The sequence below is a fragment of the Bolinopsis microptera genome, chromosome 8, assembly GCF_026151205.1.
Source record: "Bolinopsis microptera isolate Bmic1 chromosome 8, MBARI_Bmic_1.0, whole genome shotgun sequence".
NCBI lineage: Eukaryota > Metazoa > Ctenophora > Tentaculata > Lobata > Bolinopsidae > Bolinopsis > Bolinopsis microptera.
This window is the reverse complement of record NC_087079.1, coordinates 11,776,029-11,796,173: the sequence shown is the minus strand read 5'-3', so window position 1 is coordinate 11,796,173 and position 20,145 is coordinate 11,776,029. Positions and strand designations below refer to the sequence as shown.

Genomic DNA, 20,145 nt, shown 5'->3' with positions numbered 1-20,145 from the left:
ACTCAGTGAAGACAGATTCTAATGGAAATAAATAAATTCCATTAGAATCTGTCTTCACTGAGTCTATTCAGAAACAATCAGAAATTTGAATGAAAGAAATGTTTTAATGTCATTAAAATCGGAAAATTGCTTCAGTATTATTAACGTTTCTTGTCAGAAGACCCGGAAAATAATGAAAACGTACACAAATGAGTTTTTAAAATAGTAACAAAGCTAGGTAAGCTGACTAGTGCGAATAGTCAGTGAGTAGGAGACGTCAGGTGACAGGTAGTGTGAGTATGAAACAACACCTAATGTCTTGTAAGGCATGTTTTAGAATAAGAAGATAAAGAATTGATGGTCCTCCACCGTTAAAGATATAAATATAAATCTAACAGCAGAATCTGAAAAACATAAACTACTATAGCTATACTACTACTATACTACTACATCTACAACTGTTAGTAGTTCATATATATATTGGATTATAATTAAACCTTCGTTTATTCGAATACTTCATGAAACTTTGGCGTACCGGATACCAGATTTAGGACCAATAATTGACGCTGAGGATCATAGGCAGGATCTTTAATAGGGGGTTCACTTGCCAGTAGCTTTTGCGAAACATGCGCAGTAAATACCCTACATACAGGCGAAAAGGGATATGCAGATGTAAAATTGATTTCAAGATTCAAATGTGGCAGATGGTAGGCATGTGGGTCAAGGGTCATGTGGGTCACGTGGGTCATGTGGGTCAGGGGTTGAAGTAAAATATGCTTACAGGCATTTACGTTGTAAGACAACTTTGTCAACAAAAACAAAACGGCTATTAAAATTATAGCGCTGATGAGTGATCAGTTTGCCTACGCCCGACTAGTAGTGACAGCAGCAACCTTGCGGCGCTACACTGCATCTTCCCACCCACCGTACCAGTAAATACTCTTATTATTATAAGAGAACAATCCGTATCAGTCTCTAAAGCTATTTGGAAGCCGGAAGGTGACAACTACAATGCAACCGAGGTAACCGAGGTACCAGGCAAGACTGTAACAGGATCTCCCTGATCTGAAGGTCGCAGACACAAAAGCGGGGAAATGAGTCCTATTGTTCTCTCTGGGCCTGCAAGTTAGAATGTAATTGCTTTTCTTCTTTCAGTGGTGTCTTTTTCAATGGAGTGGTACGACCATGGTAAAACATAACATCATACGTTTAGCCCGACAATTCAGATCATAAAGAGTAGGTACATATTATAATACTACCAGTATTCATACTAGGTACATGGTGTGTTTAAGAAAACAATTATCCCCCTGAAAATATCAGTTATAATGATAAACAGACAATCAAATAAGATATTCCACTCACCTCAAATTTGCAGAAGGAGGGGTGACATGAGCTGGAGCGTGTATCAGTAATGATAACACTATGGTCACATCAGTAATCACACACACCAGGGCTACACGTGTCACTACGCCACAGAGAGCTGCTACACTGCCATTGGCTGCAAACAACGGATAGAGGGTTTAAGTGGCAGCCAGGCAATATAATCATAGAGTGTCGGCAAGGATATCAGCCTGAAGTGCTATTCTAGTAACCCCTCCAGGCCTGTTCTCTATTCTTTATAATCAGAAATTGAGAGATTTACTAAATGTTTTGATTTGAAGCAGAGACAAATTATGATTAGAGGAAATCTAATAACGAATATAAATAAATTTTAGAGAAGTTAGTTTTAACAAATTTGACATGAATGAAAGTCGATAGGTTAGGAATAACTAATAAATTGTAAATAACTGAAAAACAGACTGGTGTATTGTCTCCTGCAAATTGCAATCAGATGAAGAACTCAATACAATAGGGCTCAGGACCCAGTGTCAAGACAAGTTAGCTGGTAGAACTAGTAAACCCTGTTTTCTGTGATCTTAGTTGACTCCTCAAGTCCTCAAGTTCATAATATCATACTTACATTGCACCTGCACATTGCACCTGCACATTGCACCTGCACATTGTACCTGCACATTGCACCTGCACATTGCACCTGCACATTGCACCTGCACATTGCACCTGCACATTGCACCTGCACATTGCACCTGCACATTGCACCTGCACATTGTACCTGCACATTGCACCTGCACATTGTACCTGCACATTGTACGTGCATATTGTACCTGCACATTGCACCTGCACATTTTACATGCATATTGTACCTGCACATTGCACCTGCACATTGCACCTGCACATTGTACATGCACATTGTACCTGCACATTGCACCTGCACATTGTACCTGCACATTGTACCTGCACATTGCACCTGCCATGCACATTGCACCTGCACATTGCACCTGCACATTGCACCTGCACATTGTACATGCACATTGTACCTGCACATTGCACCTGCACATTGTACCTGCACATTGTACCTGCACATTGCACCTGCACATTGCACCTGCACATTGCACCTGCAGTCCTGCAAGACTGTGTCAGTCTGAGTGATCGCTGAGAAGCTTGTGTCTAGCTTGGTCTATCTCCTCCGGGTATATCTCTATCTTGTCCACAGCTAACATGAGGAGTCGCGCTGAGACAGCCCCACAAGTTGGAGCCAACCAATACACCTGGGAAATTTATTCCAGATAGTTACTCTAATTACTTATTACTGTGTTACTGAAAACTAGTTTACCGGTAAATGTTAACATTCCCTTACTCGTTACTCGTGATTCATGAAGGGTGATGCCCCTAAAAGTACATCATCACATCATGTGGGGGATTTAGTTATCGAAAGTAAAAACAAGAACTGTGAGTTGAGACAACCTGATTTACCACGGAGTTTGGGGGGGGGGGGGGGGGGGTAAGCTGCCATAAATCTGGGTTTTACTGTATTAGGTTTAGACCTAATATCTAACGACCTCAAATAAAAGCATAGTTAAAGCCGCGCAATTGTATCATGGTAGATGTTCTTCGTTTTTATTTTGTATATTGATTTGTCATCGCGCCATACGCATATGACAAATTTGACATACCGCCAATTTGGAGATATTTTCTTGTATTTGAAGTGATATCTAAAGTTTTGCAAATATAAATTCGCCCAAACTCTCACAGATTATCCGTCTTATAGCCATGTAACTATCTGGAAAGTTCGAAGAAAATCTACCATTCAGATCTCAAGATAATCGACTTTCGTCAAATATCGTTCCGCGGAACAAATGGATCGGAAAGTCCAACTTCACTCATTTGGAGATATTTTCTTGTGTTTGAGGTGATATCTCAATTTTGGCACATAGAAATTAGCCCAAACTCGCACAGATTATCCGTATTATAGCCATGTAACTATCTGACAAGTTTAAAGAAAATCTACCATTCAGATCTCAAGATAATCGACTTTCGTCAAATATCGTTCCACGGAACAAATGGAACGGAAAGTCCAACTCTACTCATTTGGAGATATTTTTTTGTGTTTCTCAGGTGGTTCGCTCTTTATGTACTTATGTAGCTCTAAGCTAGCGTCTTAAAATTTTGGAAGCAGACTTTGTTTCAAATTCCTAGTGCCATAGATGACAGTGGGGTGCAATAATATGTTTTCGTCATTCTTGACTGTGTGCATTTTTATGCGCGAGTTTGAGTGCATGTCACGTAATATTGTGAGCATCTTAGGGGGCGCCAAATCGTCGTTTGAATGTGGGATAATTTTTAAAAACTTAACTACGGTACTAGCAAAACTGCCACCAGGCAACGTTACGCCACTGCCTCAGTGTTCACGACTTTTTGAGGATATAATTCCCGGAAATAATTGTAAACATAAGTTATATAAACACCCTTCATGGTGCCGTTAGGATTTGTTTGTTTGGGACACTGTGTCAAACTACAGTCTATCACTCTAAATAAGATATTATCTTACCCAGCTATATTCGCCCACTTTGCCTGATGCGATGTTAGTTGCTATCGCTCTAGCTGGATTCAAACAGCCCATTTCGAATGGAAACTGAAAACATAACTTTATGCAAAATAGAAGGTAAACAAGGCTGTATAAGTATTTTATTGTCATTGAATTGTTAAATAAAGTAGGTTTTACAAAGAATTAACAAAATACCATGATAGCAGTTATTGTAGTAATGGTGAGTCCTATAATCATTCCGGAGCATTTAGTGCTGATGGCTGCAGAGATAACAGCGCTTCCTGCAAACTCGGCTAAAAACAGCTGAAAATAAGCGGTATTATCAATTACCTTAGCTCGTTTAATTATGGCGGGTTAAATTTGGCGGTTATTCGAAAATTCCGCCACATTTTAACCCGCCATTATTTTTTGTATGCATTTAGTGTTTTATTAGCTTAAACTGTGTGATATGTTAACAATTCCCAACACTTCCAGGTCATCAAATATTGCTATACTGCATTCCTTGTCAGGGTGTCCTAAACATCCCTCGTATATTTTAAAATGTGTGACGGAATTATCAGCACTGAGATCGCTAATATACAAAAATAACAAAAAGGTATCAAATGATCTCTTATTCCTTCATATTCATAAAATAAACTTACAAAATTTACAAGGGTTTTTAAGTTCTGTCACGTTTATTTTAAATCAATAAGTAACATGTCCTACATATTACTGAAAGATAACCTGAAAACTATTGACGCTTGTGCTAGGCATAGTGGCACCAGGACCATAACTAGAGTACCAAGTAGTTAACATGATGTGACTGGCGATGAGTTGCGCTGCGATTGCTCCGGCTAGTTGGCTCACCACATAAACACACATTCTCATTAGTGGAATCTGAGGTGGATATTAGTTGGGATCTGAGGTGGACATTAGTGGGGATCTGAGGTGGATATTAGTGGGGATCTGAGGTGGATATTAGTGGGGATCTGAGTTGAATATTAGTGGGGATCTGAGGTGGATATTAGTGGGGATCTGAGGTGGATATTAGTAGGGATCTGAGGTAGATAAGTGGGGATCTGAGGTGGATATTAGTGGGGATGTGAAGTAGATATTAGTGGGGATCTGAGGTGGATATTAGTGGGGATGTGAAGTAGATATTAGTGGGGATCTGAGGTGGATATTAGTGGGGATCTGAGGTAGATAAGTGGGGATCTGAGGTGGATATTAGTGGGGATCTGAGGTGGATATTAGTGGGGATCTAAAGTAGATATTAGTGGGGATCTGAGGTAGATATTAGTGGTGATCTGAGGTGGATATTAGTGGGGATCTGAGGTGGATATTAGAGAGGATCTGAGGTAAATATTAGTGGTGATCTGAAGTAGATATTAGTGGGATCTAAAGTAGATATTAGTGGGGATCTGAGGTGGATATTAGAGAGGATCTGAGGTAAATATTAGTGGTGATCTGAAGTAGATATTAGTGGGATCTGAGGTGGATATTAGTGGGATCTGAGGTGGACATTAGTGGGGATCTGAGGTGGATATTAGTGGGGATCTGAGGTGGATATTAGTGGGGATCTGAGTTGAATATTAGTGGGGATCTGAGGTGGATATTAGTGGGGATCTGAGGTAGATATTAGTAGGGATCTGAGGTAGATAAGTGGGGATCTGAGGTGGATATTAGTGGGGATGTGAAGTAGATATTAGTGGGGATCTGAGGTGGATATTAGTGGGGATGTGAAGTAGATATTAGTGGGGATCTGAGGTAGATATTAGTGGTGATCTGAGGTGGATATTAGTGGTGATCTGAGATGGATATTAGTGGGGATCTAAAGTAGATATTAGTGGGGATCTGAGGTAGATAAGTGGGGATCTGAGGTGGATATTAGTGGGGATCTGAGGTAGATATTAGTGGGGATCTGAGGTGGATATTAGTGGGGATCTGAGGTAGATATTAGTGGGGATCTAAAGTAGATATTAGTGGGGATCTAAAGTAGATATTAGTGGGGATCTGAGGTGGATATTAGAGAGGATCTGAGGTAAATATTAGTGGTGATCTGAAGTAGATATTAGTGGGATCTGAGGTGGATATTAGTGGGATCTGAGGTGGATATTAGTGGGGATCTGAGCTGGATATTAGTGGGGATCTGAGGTGGATATTAGTGGGGATCTGAGGTGGATATTAGTGGGGATCTGAGGTGGATATTAGTGGGGATCTGAGGTGAATATTAGTGTGGATCTGAGGTGGATATTAGTGGGGATTTGAGGTGGATATTAGAGGGGATCTGAGGTGGATATTAGTGGGGATCTGAGGTGGATATTAGTGGGGATCTGAGGTGAATATTAGTGTGGATCTGAGGTGGATATTAGTGGGGATTTGAGGTGGATATTAGAGGGGATCTGAGGTAAATATTAGTGGTGATCTGAAGTAGATATTAGTGGGATCTGAGGTGGATATTAGTGGGATCTGAGGTGGATATTAGTGTGGATCTGAGGTGGATATTAGTGGGGATTTGAGGTGGATATTAGAGGGGATCTGAGGTAAATATTAGTGGTGATCTGAGGTGGATATTAGTGGGGATTTGAGGTGGATATTAGTTGGGATCTGAGGTGGATATTAGTGGGGATCTGAGGTGGATATTAGTGGGGATCATAATTTATAACTCAAACTTGTTTAGCAATTTTAAACATTGTTGTATTTGGCTCAGAGGATGTTTAAAGATGAAATTCACAATGAATGAAAGGAAAAACTTAAAATCACAGTGAATGAAATTTTGTAAAAGATCCCGGTCAAAATCCCGGCAAATTTGAGTGATTGACCGGGACTAGGACCAAGAATCCCGAATTAACCGGGACCGGGACCGGGACCGGGATCGGGATCATAAATAAATAAATCAGCATTTGACCGAGACCGGGACCGGGATAGCTCAAAATTGCCAATCCCGGTACCGGGATTCCCAGAACTGGGAATCCCGTTCACCTCCTGAACTGATACGTAAATGGCTGTGAAGTTTCAAATATGCTCCCCTTGTGGAAACATTTCTTTAAACAATCTTTGCTAAAAACTAGAGTGAAACTTTCCATACCCGTTGAGCACAAAAGAGAGATATAGTGATGGCTGGATTGAAGTAACCATGGTTACCAAATATAAACAGAACTGTAGAGTAAACTAGACCAGTTACCAGACTGAAAGAATGGATTTGTTTTATATTGTTTGTTAGTGGTCACCTATATTCCCATGTTGTTAATATAAGCTTTATATAGAGTTATCAGCAATATACAATTACCTTACGCGTACGGTCATATAAATTAATCAGCAACACAGTGGCGTAAGGTTGCCTGTTGGCACCCCCCTGTTGGCGCCCCCTCCCCTTTTGGCGCTCCTCCCTAAAATTGAACAAATTAGGTGATTTTAGAGGATACGCCAGTCAAATCTCTGTAAAAGTGTGAACTTTCTAGAGCAAAACGCGCATTTTGCTAGTACCTCAGTATCTCAGTTATTATTATTAAAGCAAGCTTCTAGTTTCGGGATAGCCTGTAGCAGGCAACGCCCGATACTAATGCTTCTACAGAACTACACAAGTGCAAGTTAGTAAGTAAATATGTCATGCTAGGCATTTGGCACCCATTACGGTAACCATCCAGAAGAAAAGTTTTTCAACATTGTCCCACATTCAAATAATGATTTGGCGCCCCCCCCCACCCCCCCAAGCTAAGATGCCCCCCCCCCCCTCCCTGCACAGCAGCGGGTCAGCGGGGCCCTTTGTTACACCACTCCAGCAACATACAATTACCTTACGGTCATGATAACACTTTTTCCATCATGTCTGCTGACAAGAAGAGAAGTGAAGAGTACCACAAACAGAGTTCCCACCAGTTCACTAACTGCTAACTGCCAGAACCTCAGTTTCTTTACCTCCTGCGCTCCCAGTCCTGCTCTAACCATCACTAGTAGGATAAAATATAATAATACTGAATTCTTCGACAACACAGATTGAAAGGAGCAGAAAAATAATTAGTGGCATGATTGAATATGTTTATTAACCGAGCATTTTCCCATACTTCCACGCACATGGACTGCTCAAGATAGTAAATCCATCATTATTGGGCACCATAATGTTTAAAATGGCACATTTTTGTGACTTTATTGTCATTACTAGTGTAACCAGTACAGTGGCGTAACGTTGCCTGTTGGCGCCCCCCTGCCGAAAAATGCGCCCCCCTGTTGGCGCCCCCTCCCCTTTTAGTGCCCCTCCCTAAAATTTAACAAATTAGGTGATTTTAGAGAATACGCCGGTAAAATCTCTAAAAAAGTGTGTATCTAGAGCAAAACGCGCAGTTTTGCTAGTACTTTAGTTAAGTTTTTGAAATTGTCCCACATTCAAACGACGATTTGGCGCCCCCCTAAGACGGCGCCCCCCTGCACAGCGGGGTCAGCAGGGCCTTTCGTTACGCCACTGAACCAGTACCTACGGCCAGGACTTCATTATCGCATTTGAAATGCGAAAGTTTAAACAGTGCAAAGTATGAACTCGCTCAGTCGAAACCAGCCGCATTAGAGTAAATTTAACTCTGGACCCGGCGTTTTGTCAAAACTATACTGAAAAAACCAATCCCATAACTCTTACCGTTTTCTAAATTAAACCGTTCGGAAATTACAAACACATGTACACACACACTTATTGGGATTATTAGTATAAATGGCTTTAGTAATAGTATTCAGGTATTGCTTAAGACTAGACAAGGTCAGTTTAAGAATTTGTTTACACGCGATATAGCTGCTGGAGACAAAAAAGTAGGGAAAAAACGATCAAAATCCAACCTCGCATTCTAAGATATCACAGGTAAAAATTTAAAAAAAGTTACCTGCAATAACTAGTAAAACTGGGACTAAACAGCTTTAACTTTTTTCACCTTTCGGTTCTTTAAATGAGAAAACCAGCCATTCCCTGATTTTGTGGTTTGGTATAGATAAAGTGTAGAAATTATCTATACCAAACCACAAGATCATATCAGGGAATGGCTGGTTTTCTCATTTAAAGAACCGAAAGGTGAAAAAAGTTTCTACACTTGAAAAGTGTTTTTATTTAGCGATTTATTCTATTTTACTCGGTTTTCGAATTATGAAGTTAACCATTTCAAAGAGTGTGAATTTAGCATCGATCACGATCTTCTGAATGTGGACCACATCAATTTTACCAATCAATAAACTATCATTTTATGTAATTACTCCCCAGTACTCCCCAGTACATTGAAACCCAAACCTTGTAGCGCAATGCATTACTGTGCGATGCGCTACTAGCTGTGCCGCGCCGAGCTGAGATGAATTGACATCGTCAATTAACAATTAACCCAAACCCATCTTATATATATATTACGCCAATCAGCAAATAAAATCAAATCAAATATTATGACGACACAAACATCATCACACATTATCATAAAATTTAAAAATGTATATAAAATTCTTTGTCATACGTTGTATGACCCGCCGCGGAAAAGTGCGCGGCTCCTCCTGTATCGTCAGGACGATAAAGTGAAACGATATAGTAAAACGACTGTGGGGGTTACAACGTGATACAAAAATTCTAGGTTCAAAGACTTAAGATCTAGTAACAAAGTAAAATACAATTTAAGTAAAATACAATTTTTATTTTCCACAGAAGAATCAATACATATTGAATTATAAATATCCGATAATTCCATTAATAATCATTAAAAGTTGCTTTGTCATTTGTGAAATCAAAAACGAAAAGCCGTACGCTGAACTGTGAACGCGCGCGGCGTTTTTTCTGCCGCTGCCTAGCTTCAAGCTTGTAGCCGCTAACATCAAAGCCGCCGCGCGCGCCCAGTGCTGGGCCGGGTGCATTCTCATTAACAATTAAACTTGGTCAAAGATGGTTATATACAATTCCTAAATTAAATCAATAATCATGTTAATATGAGTATTCAACACTACTCGACAACAAATATTTGCCGGCCTATCAACGATTCAGTCGCCGAAACAAAAATCAAATGTTTGCTTTTTCGTTTCGGGGACTGTTTGAACTCAGTACTATATCCGACTAATCATACTTTATAATGGTTAAAATACAAAGTAAAAAGATTTTCCTCGATGGGCTGGCATTCGCAACCGCGAAACGTTTTGAGTACCCAGCAAACCCTACCATCTGGGGTATATCTCCAAAAGTAAAATAAATAGAACCTTCCGGTTTTCAACAAAATTTCCGTCTCGTGAATTTACAGTTGGCTCCCCAGGAGCCAAATTGGGGACAACGTAGATTCTGAATTAAACCGAAAAGTTTGATTTTGGGCTAAATAAATGATCACAGCTTTTAAACTTTGCAAAGAAATGTCGTTGTCATGACTACTAGGCTCAATGCAGCGTGCGAAAGGTAAACTTGACGTGACGCGCGACGCCATACGTGCTGTTGAAAATCTATCACCTCTAGCAAGCCCAGCAGGCGGTAAGGTTTTCTGGGTAGGCAAGAGAGCTGCATGAGAGTTCATATAAGTTCAGCTGCAAAAGAAAGCAGAAGGAAGGGGGGGAGAAATGGAAGGGGGGGGGTTGCAGGGAGGTAGGGCACCCCGGCGAACGCCGCGGGCTTCATATTGCTGCGCGTATTAAAACAAATTTTCGGCATAAATTTGTCAGGAGATCGACTGTAATTCCGTTTACGAACCTTTTAAAGAAATTTGACAGTGCCGATTCTATCCCTTAAAGGATTTTCAATAGTGCCGAGGAAAAATAAAACATCAAATTCATTCATCTGAATATTAGTAAAGGTTATAATGATTATATCAAATCAAGATTTCAAACGCGTACAATCATTAACTCTAATCAAGTATTGTCAACTGTGATTAAAGATCATAGCAAAGTATGCTATCCTATATGTAAGCTACAATGAGGAAGAAACAGCATTATACAACAGTATTACAATAATAAATATATGGATAATACCAAAATGTAACTATTACTGCTAATAAATACAGTTTAAAGATAAACTTATCAAATTTAAAATTGACACGAAACTAATACGCGGTTTATATTAGAATGCAACACAAACACTAAACACATCAAATAGAAACAAAAAAAGATATCTCGCACTGTCAGTCATTACATATTACAATTATATAAATAACACCGAAGAACTCTTATATCAACAGCTCGAGTAGCGCACACTACTATTCCAATTTGAGTGTCTGACAGTGGCAGGGGAAGCGTCCAAGGTTCGATGCCGCGACCGTGATCTTTTAAACATTTTGTGAAAGTCGTCTTTGTTTAAGAAGGTCCACTTCCAGTAGCCCATTTTCTCCCCACATAACATTTCTTCATCCTCAGTGCTCAGCAAGACCTGTTTTATTTTCCATTACAGTAATTCCATGTTCCAATGAAATCTAACTCTTCAATTTTAATATCAGCGGTCGGATCCTGAAATATGGAAGTGAAACTCAGTAAATTTTTACAGTCAAGTAATACTATAACTTCTATTCGTAAAATTTTACAAGATTTGTTTCCAGTTTCGGACAGATTCACAATATTACTACATAACAACTTAGTAATGTAAGCAGTAAGGGCCCTCTCCAAATTTTAATCTGTAGAAGTGCACGTGCAAATAACGCGCGGATTCAATGCAAAAATACGTGTGTGCTCTTGCCGCGCGCTAAAACTCTGCGCTGAAAATATTGGTTTGGTACCGAGAGTTTTAAAATTCCCGCCAATTTCAAACTCCAGAAAAAGAATCCGAAATTTTGGGACAGCCTAAAACATATTCTGATTAATGCTTTTCGACTTTATTTGTCCGTAAACTGACAACTACAGCAAATCTATCTTCTCTACGATCGTAGAGAAGATAGATTTGCTGTAGTTCGTACGAACTGGGCCCGAGTTACTTGTTTTAAAATACAGCAAATCCATCTTCTCTACGAACTGGGCCCGAGTTACTTGTTTTAAAATACAGCAAATCCATCTTCTCTACGAACTGGGCCCGAGTTACTTGTTTTAAAATACAGCAAATCCATCTTCTCTACGAACTGGGCCCGAGTTACTTGTTTTAAAATACAGCAAATCCATCTTCTCTACGAACTGGGCCCGAGTTACTTGTTTTAAAATACAGCAAATCCATCTTCTCTACGAACTGGGCCCGAGTTACTTGTTTTAAAATACAGCAAATCCATCTTCTCTACGAACTGGGCCCGAGTTACTTGTTTTAAAATACAGCAAATCCATCTTCTCTACGAACTGGGCCCGAGTTACTTGTTTTAAAATACAGCAAATCCATCTTCTCTACGAACTGGGCCCGAGTTACTTGTTTTAAAATACAGCAAATCCATCTTCTCTACGAACTGGGCCCGAGTTACTTGTTTTAAAATACAGCAAATCCATCTTCTCTACGAACTGGGCCCGAGTTACTTGTTTTAAAATACAGCATATCCATCTTCTCTACGAACTGGGCCCGAGTTACTTGTTTTAAAATACAGCATATCCATCTTCTCTACGAACTGGGCCCGAGTTACTTGTTTTAAAATACAGCAAATCCATCTTCTCTACGAACTGGGCCCGAGTTACTTGTTTTAAAATACAGCAAATCCATCTTCTCTACGAACTGGGCCCGAGTTACTTGTTTTAAAATACAGCAAATCCATCTTCTCTACGAACTGGGCCCGAGTTACTTGTTTTAAAATACAGCAAATCCATCTTCTCTACGAACTGGGCCCGAGTTACTTGTTTTAAAATACAGCAAATCCATCTTCTCTACGAACTGGGCCCGAGTTACTTGTTTTAAAATACAGCAAATCCATCTTCTCTACGAACTGGGCCCGAGTTACTTGTTTTAAAATACAGCAAATCCATCTTCTCTACGAACTGGGCCCGAGTTACTTGTTTTAAAATACAGCAAATCCATCTTCTCTACGAACTGGGCCCGAGTTACTTGTTTTAAAATACAGCAAATCCATCTTCTCTACGAACTGGGCCCGAGTTACTTGTTTTAAAATACAGCAAATCCATCTTCTCTACGAACTGGGCCCGAGTTACTTGTTTTAAAATACAGCAAATCCATCTTCTCTACGAACTGGGCCCGAGTTACTTGTTTTAAAATACAGCAAATCCATCTTCTCTACGAACTGGGCCCGAGTTACTTGTTTTAAAATACAGCAAATCCATCTTCTCTACGAACTGGGCCCGAGTTACTTGTTTTAAAATACAGCAAATCCATCTTCTCTACGAACTGGGCCCGAGTTACTTGTTTTAAAATACGACAAAGTTAACTGCTGAATGTTCCCGGTCAAAAATTAATTATAGTTTATATTAAAATATTGTCTATTGTCTATGTTTTACTATAATGCTGGGAGCCTTGTTGTAAATAATAGGGTACATACCATTCCTTGAAAGTCGTTATTTCGGAGTGAGCAATCATTTTGTTGACTAGCGAATCTAAATTGAAATAGTCGAATATCACTCAATTTCAGTTGCAGGTCGACATCCTTAAAATTAGAGAGCAAATGATTTTATTTTGTACTCTACTTCAGTCAATATAAATAGAAATTACAGCAATTTGAAGTAACAGCATATCAAGCTATATCATACATAATTATGAAAGCCTCGCAGAGATCTCGATTAAATCTGTAAACGTACATTTAACGGTAAGATATATAGATAGCGCGCAATATAAGCGCACGCATAAAACCAATATGGCTGCCACACAAAGCTACAAACTGGAACAAGAAATGAAAATTGTGAATTCAACCAGCTTGGATACTATTATCCGACGCGACATTGGTTTGAGCGCATTATCGACACGTTTTAAATGCGCGGAACATTTTTGTGCGCGGCACTAGCATTTTAAATTTTCAAAATTCAAATCATAGCCAGAGTTATGGCTATTTTTCAAGACAAATTTTGAGGCAAATTTTACGTGTAAATTATTCATTTTTCACTCATGATCACTCATAATTTGAACAATTTACCTTGGATTGAATTGAACTCTTCAGTATTCGATGATTAAAACAATTGTTTTAAGAACAGAGTAGTTTTAAAGCTAAACATTCGCAATTTGTCTTAACAGGAGTCTTGTGAGAATTATAAAAATGAAATTTAAACGTTTTAGCGGCGCATGAAGCCCGCGGCGTTCGCTGGGGTGTAGGGGATGTTTTGCGATATAAGCAATAAGACTTATAATTTCGGCGGAATATGTATGAAGTTTTAAAAGTCGATTTTGAGGGCGAAGATTGCGTTTTTACCTACCCATCCAGGGCTCCTTTCTTGTTGGCGAAATTATCTACTTTCTTTTGATATTTTAAAATTGAGATTTGACTTGATTGGTGGAGAGTTATGGTTCGTCAAAGTGAACGTTTTAAAATGAAAGTGCAAATTCTTTTGAACGCGCGTAGGTTATAGGCCCAGCAAACCCTACCATCTGGGGTATATCTCCAAAAGTAAAATAGATAGAACCTTCCGGTTTTCAACAAAATTTCCGTCTCGTGAATTTACAGTTGGCTCCCCAGGAGCCAAATTGGGGACAACGTAGATTCTGAATTAAACCGAAAAGTTTGATTTTGGGCTAAATAAATGATCACAGCTTTTAAACTTTGCAAAGAAATGTCGTTGTCATGACTACTAGGCTCAATGCAGCGTGCGAAAGGTAAACTTGACGTGACGCGCGACGCCATACGTGCTGTTGAAAATCTATCACCTCTAGCAAGCCCAGCAGGCGGTAAGGTTTTCTGGGTACGACGAACGATGACACCACCACCAGCCGTTAATTAATAAATCCATGGGTGACGGGATAAAGTTAAAGTAAGATGTGTAATTTCATATTGCCTATCACCTATCACCAAAGTTACTTTGCATATACTGCTTCTAGTTACACGATAGCGATCTCAGTTCCCAATAACGTGTGACCCAACAGAAGGGATTGTGGAAGGACACGTACATTTTTCATTAACACGTGCCCTGATTACCCCCTCCGTTGAGCTACTATACCATATACGGGGAACGTTGACCGCCAGTCTGTAGTCAGATCGTTAATAAATTTTACTTTAAAATTGGTTGCCGGGTGATGGTGTCAGTGAGAGACGTTAAGTTAGGTGAACATTGGTACAAAAATATTATAATATAGCAGTTTATCTCAAAGTTAAAATCACTATTTGTTTTTAAAAAATCTCAATTTATATTGTTATACTTTCTACTACTAACTCATATTATATACATTTATGAAATGTTTCTGGTGATTAAACCAAAAATATTCATTTGCATTATGCGTTTAATTATTAAATATAATGCAATCGGTTCCGTTACCATTTACATAGCCATGTATACGCTTGACCATTGTGAATGATCTGGCCCGGCGCGCGCTACTTCGTAGCTCGTGCCATAACATTTCGAGAAGAAAGCGGCGCGCGCTACTTCGAAAAAATTTAGACGAGTAACATCCGTCAATGTATACGCGTACTGCGTGACGCGCTTGTTTCACAAGTAGAATTCACATAGCCATGTGTATACGGCGGTCGCGCGCTACTGCAAGCGAGAGGGCTCTGGTTAGAGCAACCACTTGACATTGTGAATCAAGACTTTGTCAGCCATTCCAAGAAGTACTGAAACATGCTTTATGAGCGGGTGTGGGCTATTAGAAAGGACTTCATTTGGAATTGAAGATTTTCTTTTTCTTTTTCTTCTTAGTAATAATTACACTTGAAGTTTCCTCCTTTGCAAAGTAATTTTCCATAGTTTTCTGAATTGAATTATTGTTGGTGCGTGGTGCTTTAACGGGTGATGCTTGTAAAATAACTAACGAGAAAAATAAACTTGATTATATAATAATTAATTCGGCTGAACCAACACATAGCAAGAGCCTCATTAACGTTGGGGCCGTCTACCAAATTTGAATGACAAACATTATTCATTAACAAGTAATCAAACATATCATCAATAATTATAAGGATTTTGTTCATTACAATTCCGTCACAACTGATAAGAAAAAAGAAAAGGACAAGCAGATAGGAAATTGGACGGACAGAATTGTAACCAACAAAAACAAATTTCTTAGACTCATAAGACTGCAACTGATGAGCTAATCTGGCCAGACTGTATCGGCAGCCCAGAGGTACTTGATCAGTTTGGCCTTAAAAGTAGAAATCCGCTCTGACTGCCGGATACATACTGGTAGACTATTCCATTTCAGCATAGATCTATGAAAAAAGCTATTTCGGAAGGCATCCGAGCAGGGCACAGTGGTACTCATGTAAGTTGAAGTATCCGACCTATCAATTATTTGAGCATTGTGTCTAGTGTATCGGGTGCCCTCTGGACGGCATAGGACTAATAGTATTAGTAACTCGCTAGATTATAGATATTTAAACACATTATATGTTTACGTCAATTATTACTAAAATTAATATTCTTTTTGCTTTAATACAATTACATGTCACATAATTGATTAGTTGAATGAAACGTGTGCTACAAATGTCTACGCCTGACGCAGAACTAGGTACTGCTTAGTACTTCATGCTTGAGCGGTACTGAAGTTCACAGAGGCGCACGCTCAATCACAAATAATGAGCGCGCGGTTTTTGGAGTGCTCACGGCCTGTACTGCGCAAACGACATGGAAATATCTTTTAAATTATTTTGCTTCTGAAATTTTGGCTCGAGTAATTAAGAAATGCGACATGTAATTGTAAGATAACAATTAAGTAGATCCTGTGCGCGGCGCCTACAGCTGCACCTAAGAATTTCTCAACAATTGCAAATTGTGGCTGTGTGCGCGGCGTACTGTATATGTGATTGAAATTGAAATTTGAATTTATTTATGAATATAACATTATGTATTGATTGTCTTGTGGTAAATAAAAATTTTTTCCTATGATTGAAAAAGCTATAATTTGTTGCTGTTTAGCTACTGCAATGTAAACAAATTCAATTCGTAATTTTTGAAGTGGCTTTTTACTAAATACAGGCACACAATAGGTTTTTCTGAAGTTAGCTGATAAACTATCTAGAAAATCAGGTCCATGATAAAGTGAGGCGATGACATTTATCAGGAAAAGAATAATAATTGCTCTTAGAGGAGAAAGAGGGATGAAAATTGGTAGTGCAGTTAAAATATCAGATTTAGATTTAAATTTACAGCAAGTGCATTTTTTTGTTGTGTTATTATATATATACAAGTGTAACAAGCCCTAATGGCTGGGATTTCACTGCTGCAGTTAAAAAGGGTAGGAGTATTTACCCGCTGAGTCAAAACCTGCATTGGGTGAGCAATTCTATTTGGAGTGCCCTCACGTATCCAATAGTATTTAACATTATTGCATAATTAGTTCTTTCTCGTGGATAATTAAGTTCGTACACCCTGTACCACGACTATTACATCTCATCACTCCCGTCCTGAACCGCTTTCCATTTTTATTTAAATCGTTTTAGAAATTAACCCTTATTAACTCCGCACCACACCCGCCTAATATATTTGAAAACATGCATTACATGAAAGTATGAACTCTCTCTACAGTCCAAACAGACTGCTATTAGCGCTCCATCCTCTAAAAAGCTTATAGTATTCATGACAGTGTAATTATGATACATGTACCAACGCTACATAATATGCAGTAATGGGAGAGAGAGCGAGGAGGGAGAAAATGTGAGCCATTTTATGTAATATTTGTGGTACAAAACCATCAATTAAACCACTTATCACCAACCGACTTAAAAAACCTTTACCATTTGGCTCCTCATAGTTTTGTAGGCACTATACCGAAAAAACCAGCCCCGTAACTCTTACCGTTTTCTTGATTAAGCCGTCGGAAATTACAGACAGACAGACAGACAGACAGACAGACAGACAGACTGACAGACAGACAGACTGACTGACTGACTGACTGACTGACTGACTGACTGACTGACTGACTGACTGACTGACTGACTGACTGACTGATTGACTGACTGACTGACTTCAGACTGACTGACTGACTGACTGACTGACTGACTGACTGACTGACTGACTGACTGACTGACTGACTGACTGACTGACTGACTGACTGACTGACTGACTGACTGACTGACTGACTGACTGACTGACTGACTGACTGACTGACTGACTGACTGACTGACTGACTGACTGACTGACTGACTGACTGACTGACTGACTGACTGACTGACTGACTGACTGACTGACTGACTGACTGACTGACTGACTGACTGACTGACTGACTGACTGACTGACAGACTGACAGACTGACAGACTGACAGACTGACAGACTGACAGACAGACAGACTGACTGACTGACTGACAGACAGATTATTGTTTAAGATTGTTTGAATATTTATTTCCCACAATAGGTTTTTCCGAGGTTAAATCATAACAGACCAACGTTTCTTGAAAGTTGTTATTATTATATAGTTGATTCACAAGCATATCCAAAGTATGTGCCATGTACAACCTCTTTGCGTCTAAACTCAAAATTTTGCCAAATCAATGACCATTTCCTCATTTTTGGCTCAGTTGAAGTAGTCCAACCAAATTCAACATATTATTTGAATAGTTTCGAGACATATTCTGAGTTTTGAACAGGAAAGTCACAAAATTGAGTTTTTTATAAGCTTTTTCAAGATTAAACTGGCACTGCCTTGTTACAATGTTATGACACATTAACGAACTACTGGATTTTCCTAACAGAGGCAGTTAAGAGTGAAGGCATTGCTGAGGAACACTTTCTAGTTACTAGCCATTTCACTTTCACTGTCAAAAGTGTCATGACACTCAAAATTCATTTTAGTGACACTTATATAGCTGGTTAGTGGTTATTGTGATATTATGTGTATATTGTTTGAATACTTTTTAGTGACACTTATATAGCTGGTTATTGTGATATTATGTGTATATTTTTTGAACCGTGATAGCATTTAAAATTAACAAAACTCATTTCTGACTTGTGTTATTAGGTCTTGATCGTGTACAGCTGTGTTAAATTAGACTATTCAGATGTCTTAATTAATCAAATTGATAGTTATTAATTGACAATGTTTGAAATTTGTTGATCCAATACCGTCCTTTAGGTTGATTGCACTTGATGTCAAGAGTTACTTTTCAGAAAACACATTCCCTTCTAAAGCGCTGGGCTGTTCCAGAAATATTTGGAAAAGGATCCCTAGCAAGTGCTGTCAGGGACCAGTCCAGATTTGCTAAAAAGCTGGTCAAAACACCATTACCTGCCTTAAATCCACTCTTTGCATTTGCCTTTCGAACCAAATATGAGAAATCACCAAACTTGAAAACTACAAGGACAACCATAGAACTTTATGACGGTGGAGCAGTTGGAATAGATAGGATGGAGCTTGAAGACACATCCAGTAACGATTTCAATACTAATACCAGTAAACCCATCATTTTGATGTTTCCAGGAGGGAACGAGAATACTTACTCAACTAAAGTACAGACTCTGTGCTCATCATACTTGAATGCAGGATATCCAGACATTTATATGTGCAATTATAGAGGCAGATGCAATACACCATTCAGGACCCCTCAGATTAGCATGCCTTACGGAAAATTTAATGAAGTTGGTGCTATAGTTTCGTACATGAACAAGACATTTAAAGGTCGACCAATTATTCTAACAGGGGATTGTTTTGGAGGCTATTGTATTGTAGATTATTTGACATGTGCAGAAGTAGATGACAATGTTGTTGGAGGGGTAGTCCACAGTGTTCAATGGAATGCAGATTCAGCCGACAAAAAACTGATGGTGGAACCCTATTACTCCCTTTATGTAAAACCATGGGCTAAATATACAAAAAATCTGTTAATATCTGGAAGGAAAGGTAATGAAGAGTTTACAAAACAAGTTTATGAAAAAATTGGTAAAGAAAGATTTGCAGGTTTGACCTCATTATCAATGGAACACCCGTACGATTTGATTCAACTTCAAAAGATTGGCCTCAATCCCTTGGCAGATGGTGCATTTACAGATGAAATTGATTTTAGGAACAAAACTTCTCCTCATAAGAGGATTGAAAACTCGCCTTTGTCTAAGCCATTGATTGTTATCAATGCTGATGATGATCCCACTGCTCCGATAGATTTAGATGATATTGAGGTTATGGAGAAGGACCCTAACATGTGCTTCTGGTTATTTGCTTGTGGTGGACATTGCTCTTATGTCAAGCACTTGTTTCCTGCCACTAACTTCATTGATGAGGTTATGGTGGAATGTTCAGATATATTGGTTAAAAACTTTGGTTAAATTTAAACTAACATTTTGTACTGTTAATTAACTTGTTATTTGATTTTTACTTGATTCACTTTTTTCT

The 20,145-nt window shown here is 39.0% G+C and overlaps 3 protein-coding genes and 1 long non-coding RNA gene across 6 annotated transcripts in view; all 4 read right to left on the bottom strand.

Moving 5' to 3' along the window:
- Window positions 1-1,484, bottom strand: part of LOC134819654 (uncharacterized) — a 68,026-nt gene extending 66,542 nt beyond the window's left edge. For 2 of the 3 annotated variants that reach the window (XM_063829716.1, XM_063829718.1), the window contains exon 1: window positions 1,342-1,484. The gene's annotated coding sequence lies outside the window, so the exon portion shown is untranslated. The remainder of the gene's footprint in view (window positions 1-1,341) is intronic. The other variant, XM_063829721.1, reaches the window with a different exon arrangement.
- LOC134819666 (zinc finger protein 277-like) overlaps window positions 1-20,145 on the bottom strand; it is a 324,811-nt gene that overhangs the window by 255,297 nt on the left and 49,369 nt on the right. The gene's annotated exons all lie outside the window — the stretch shown is intronic.
- Window positions 2,324-7,789, bottom strand: LOC134819918 (aquaporin-5-like). Its single transcript, XM_063830069.1, has 6 exons — window positions 7,638-7,789; window positions 6,930-7,029; window positions 4,586-4,738; window positions 4,058-4,165; window positions 3,866-3,949; window positions 2,324-2,585 (listed from the first exon to the last, which is right to left on the bottom strand). The coding sequence occupies exons 1-6, from the start codon at window positions 7,787-7,789 to the stop codon at window positions 2,454-2,456; spliced, it is 729 nt and encodes a 242-aa protein (XP_063686139.1). The 3' UTR covers window positions 2,324-2,453.
- LOC134819926 (uncharacterized) lies at window positions 10,605-13,339 on the bottom strand. Its single transcript, XR_010160817.1, has 2 exons — window positions 13,225-13,339; window positions 10,605-11,275 (listed from the first exon to the last, which is right to left on the bottom strand). It is a non-coding gene; the product is annotated as an uncharacterized LOC134819926 (long non-coding RNA).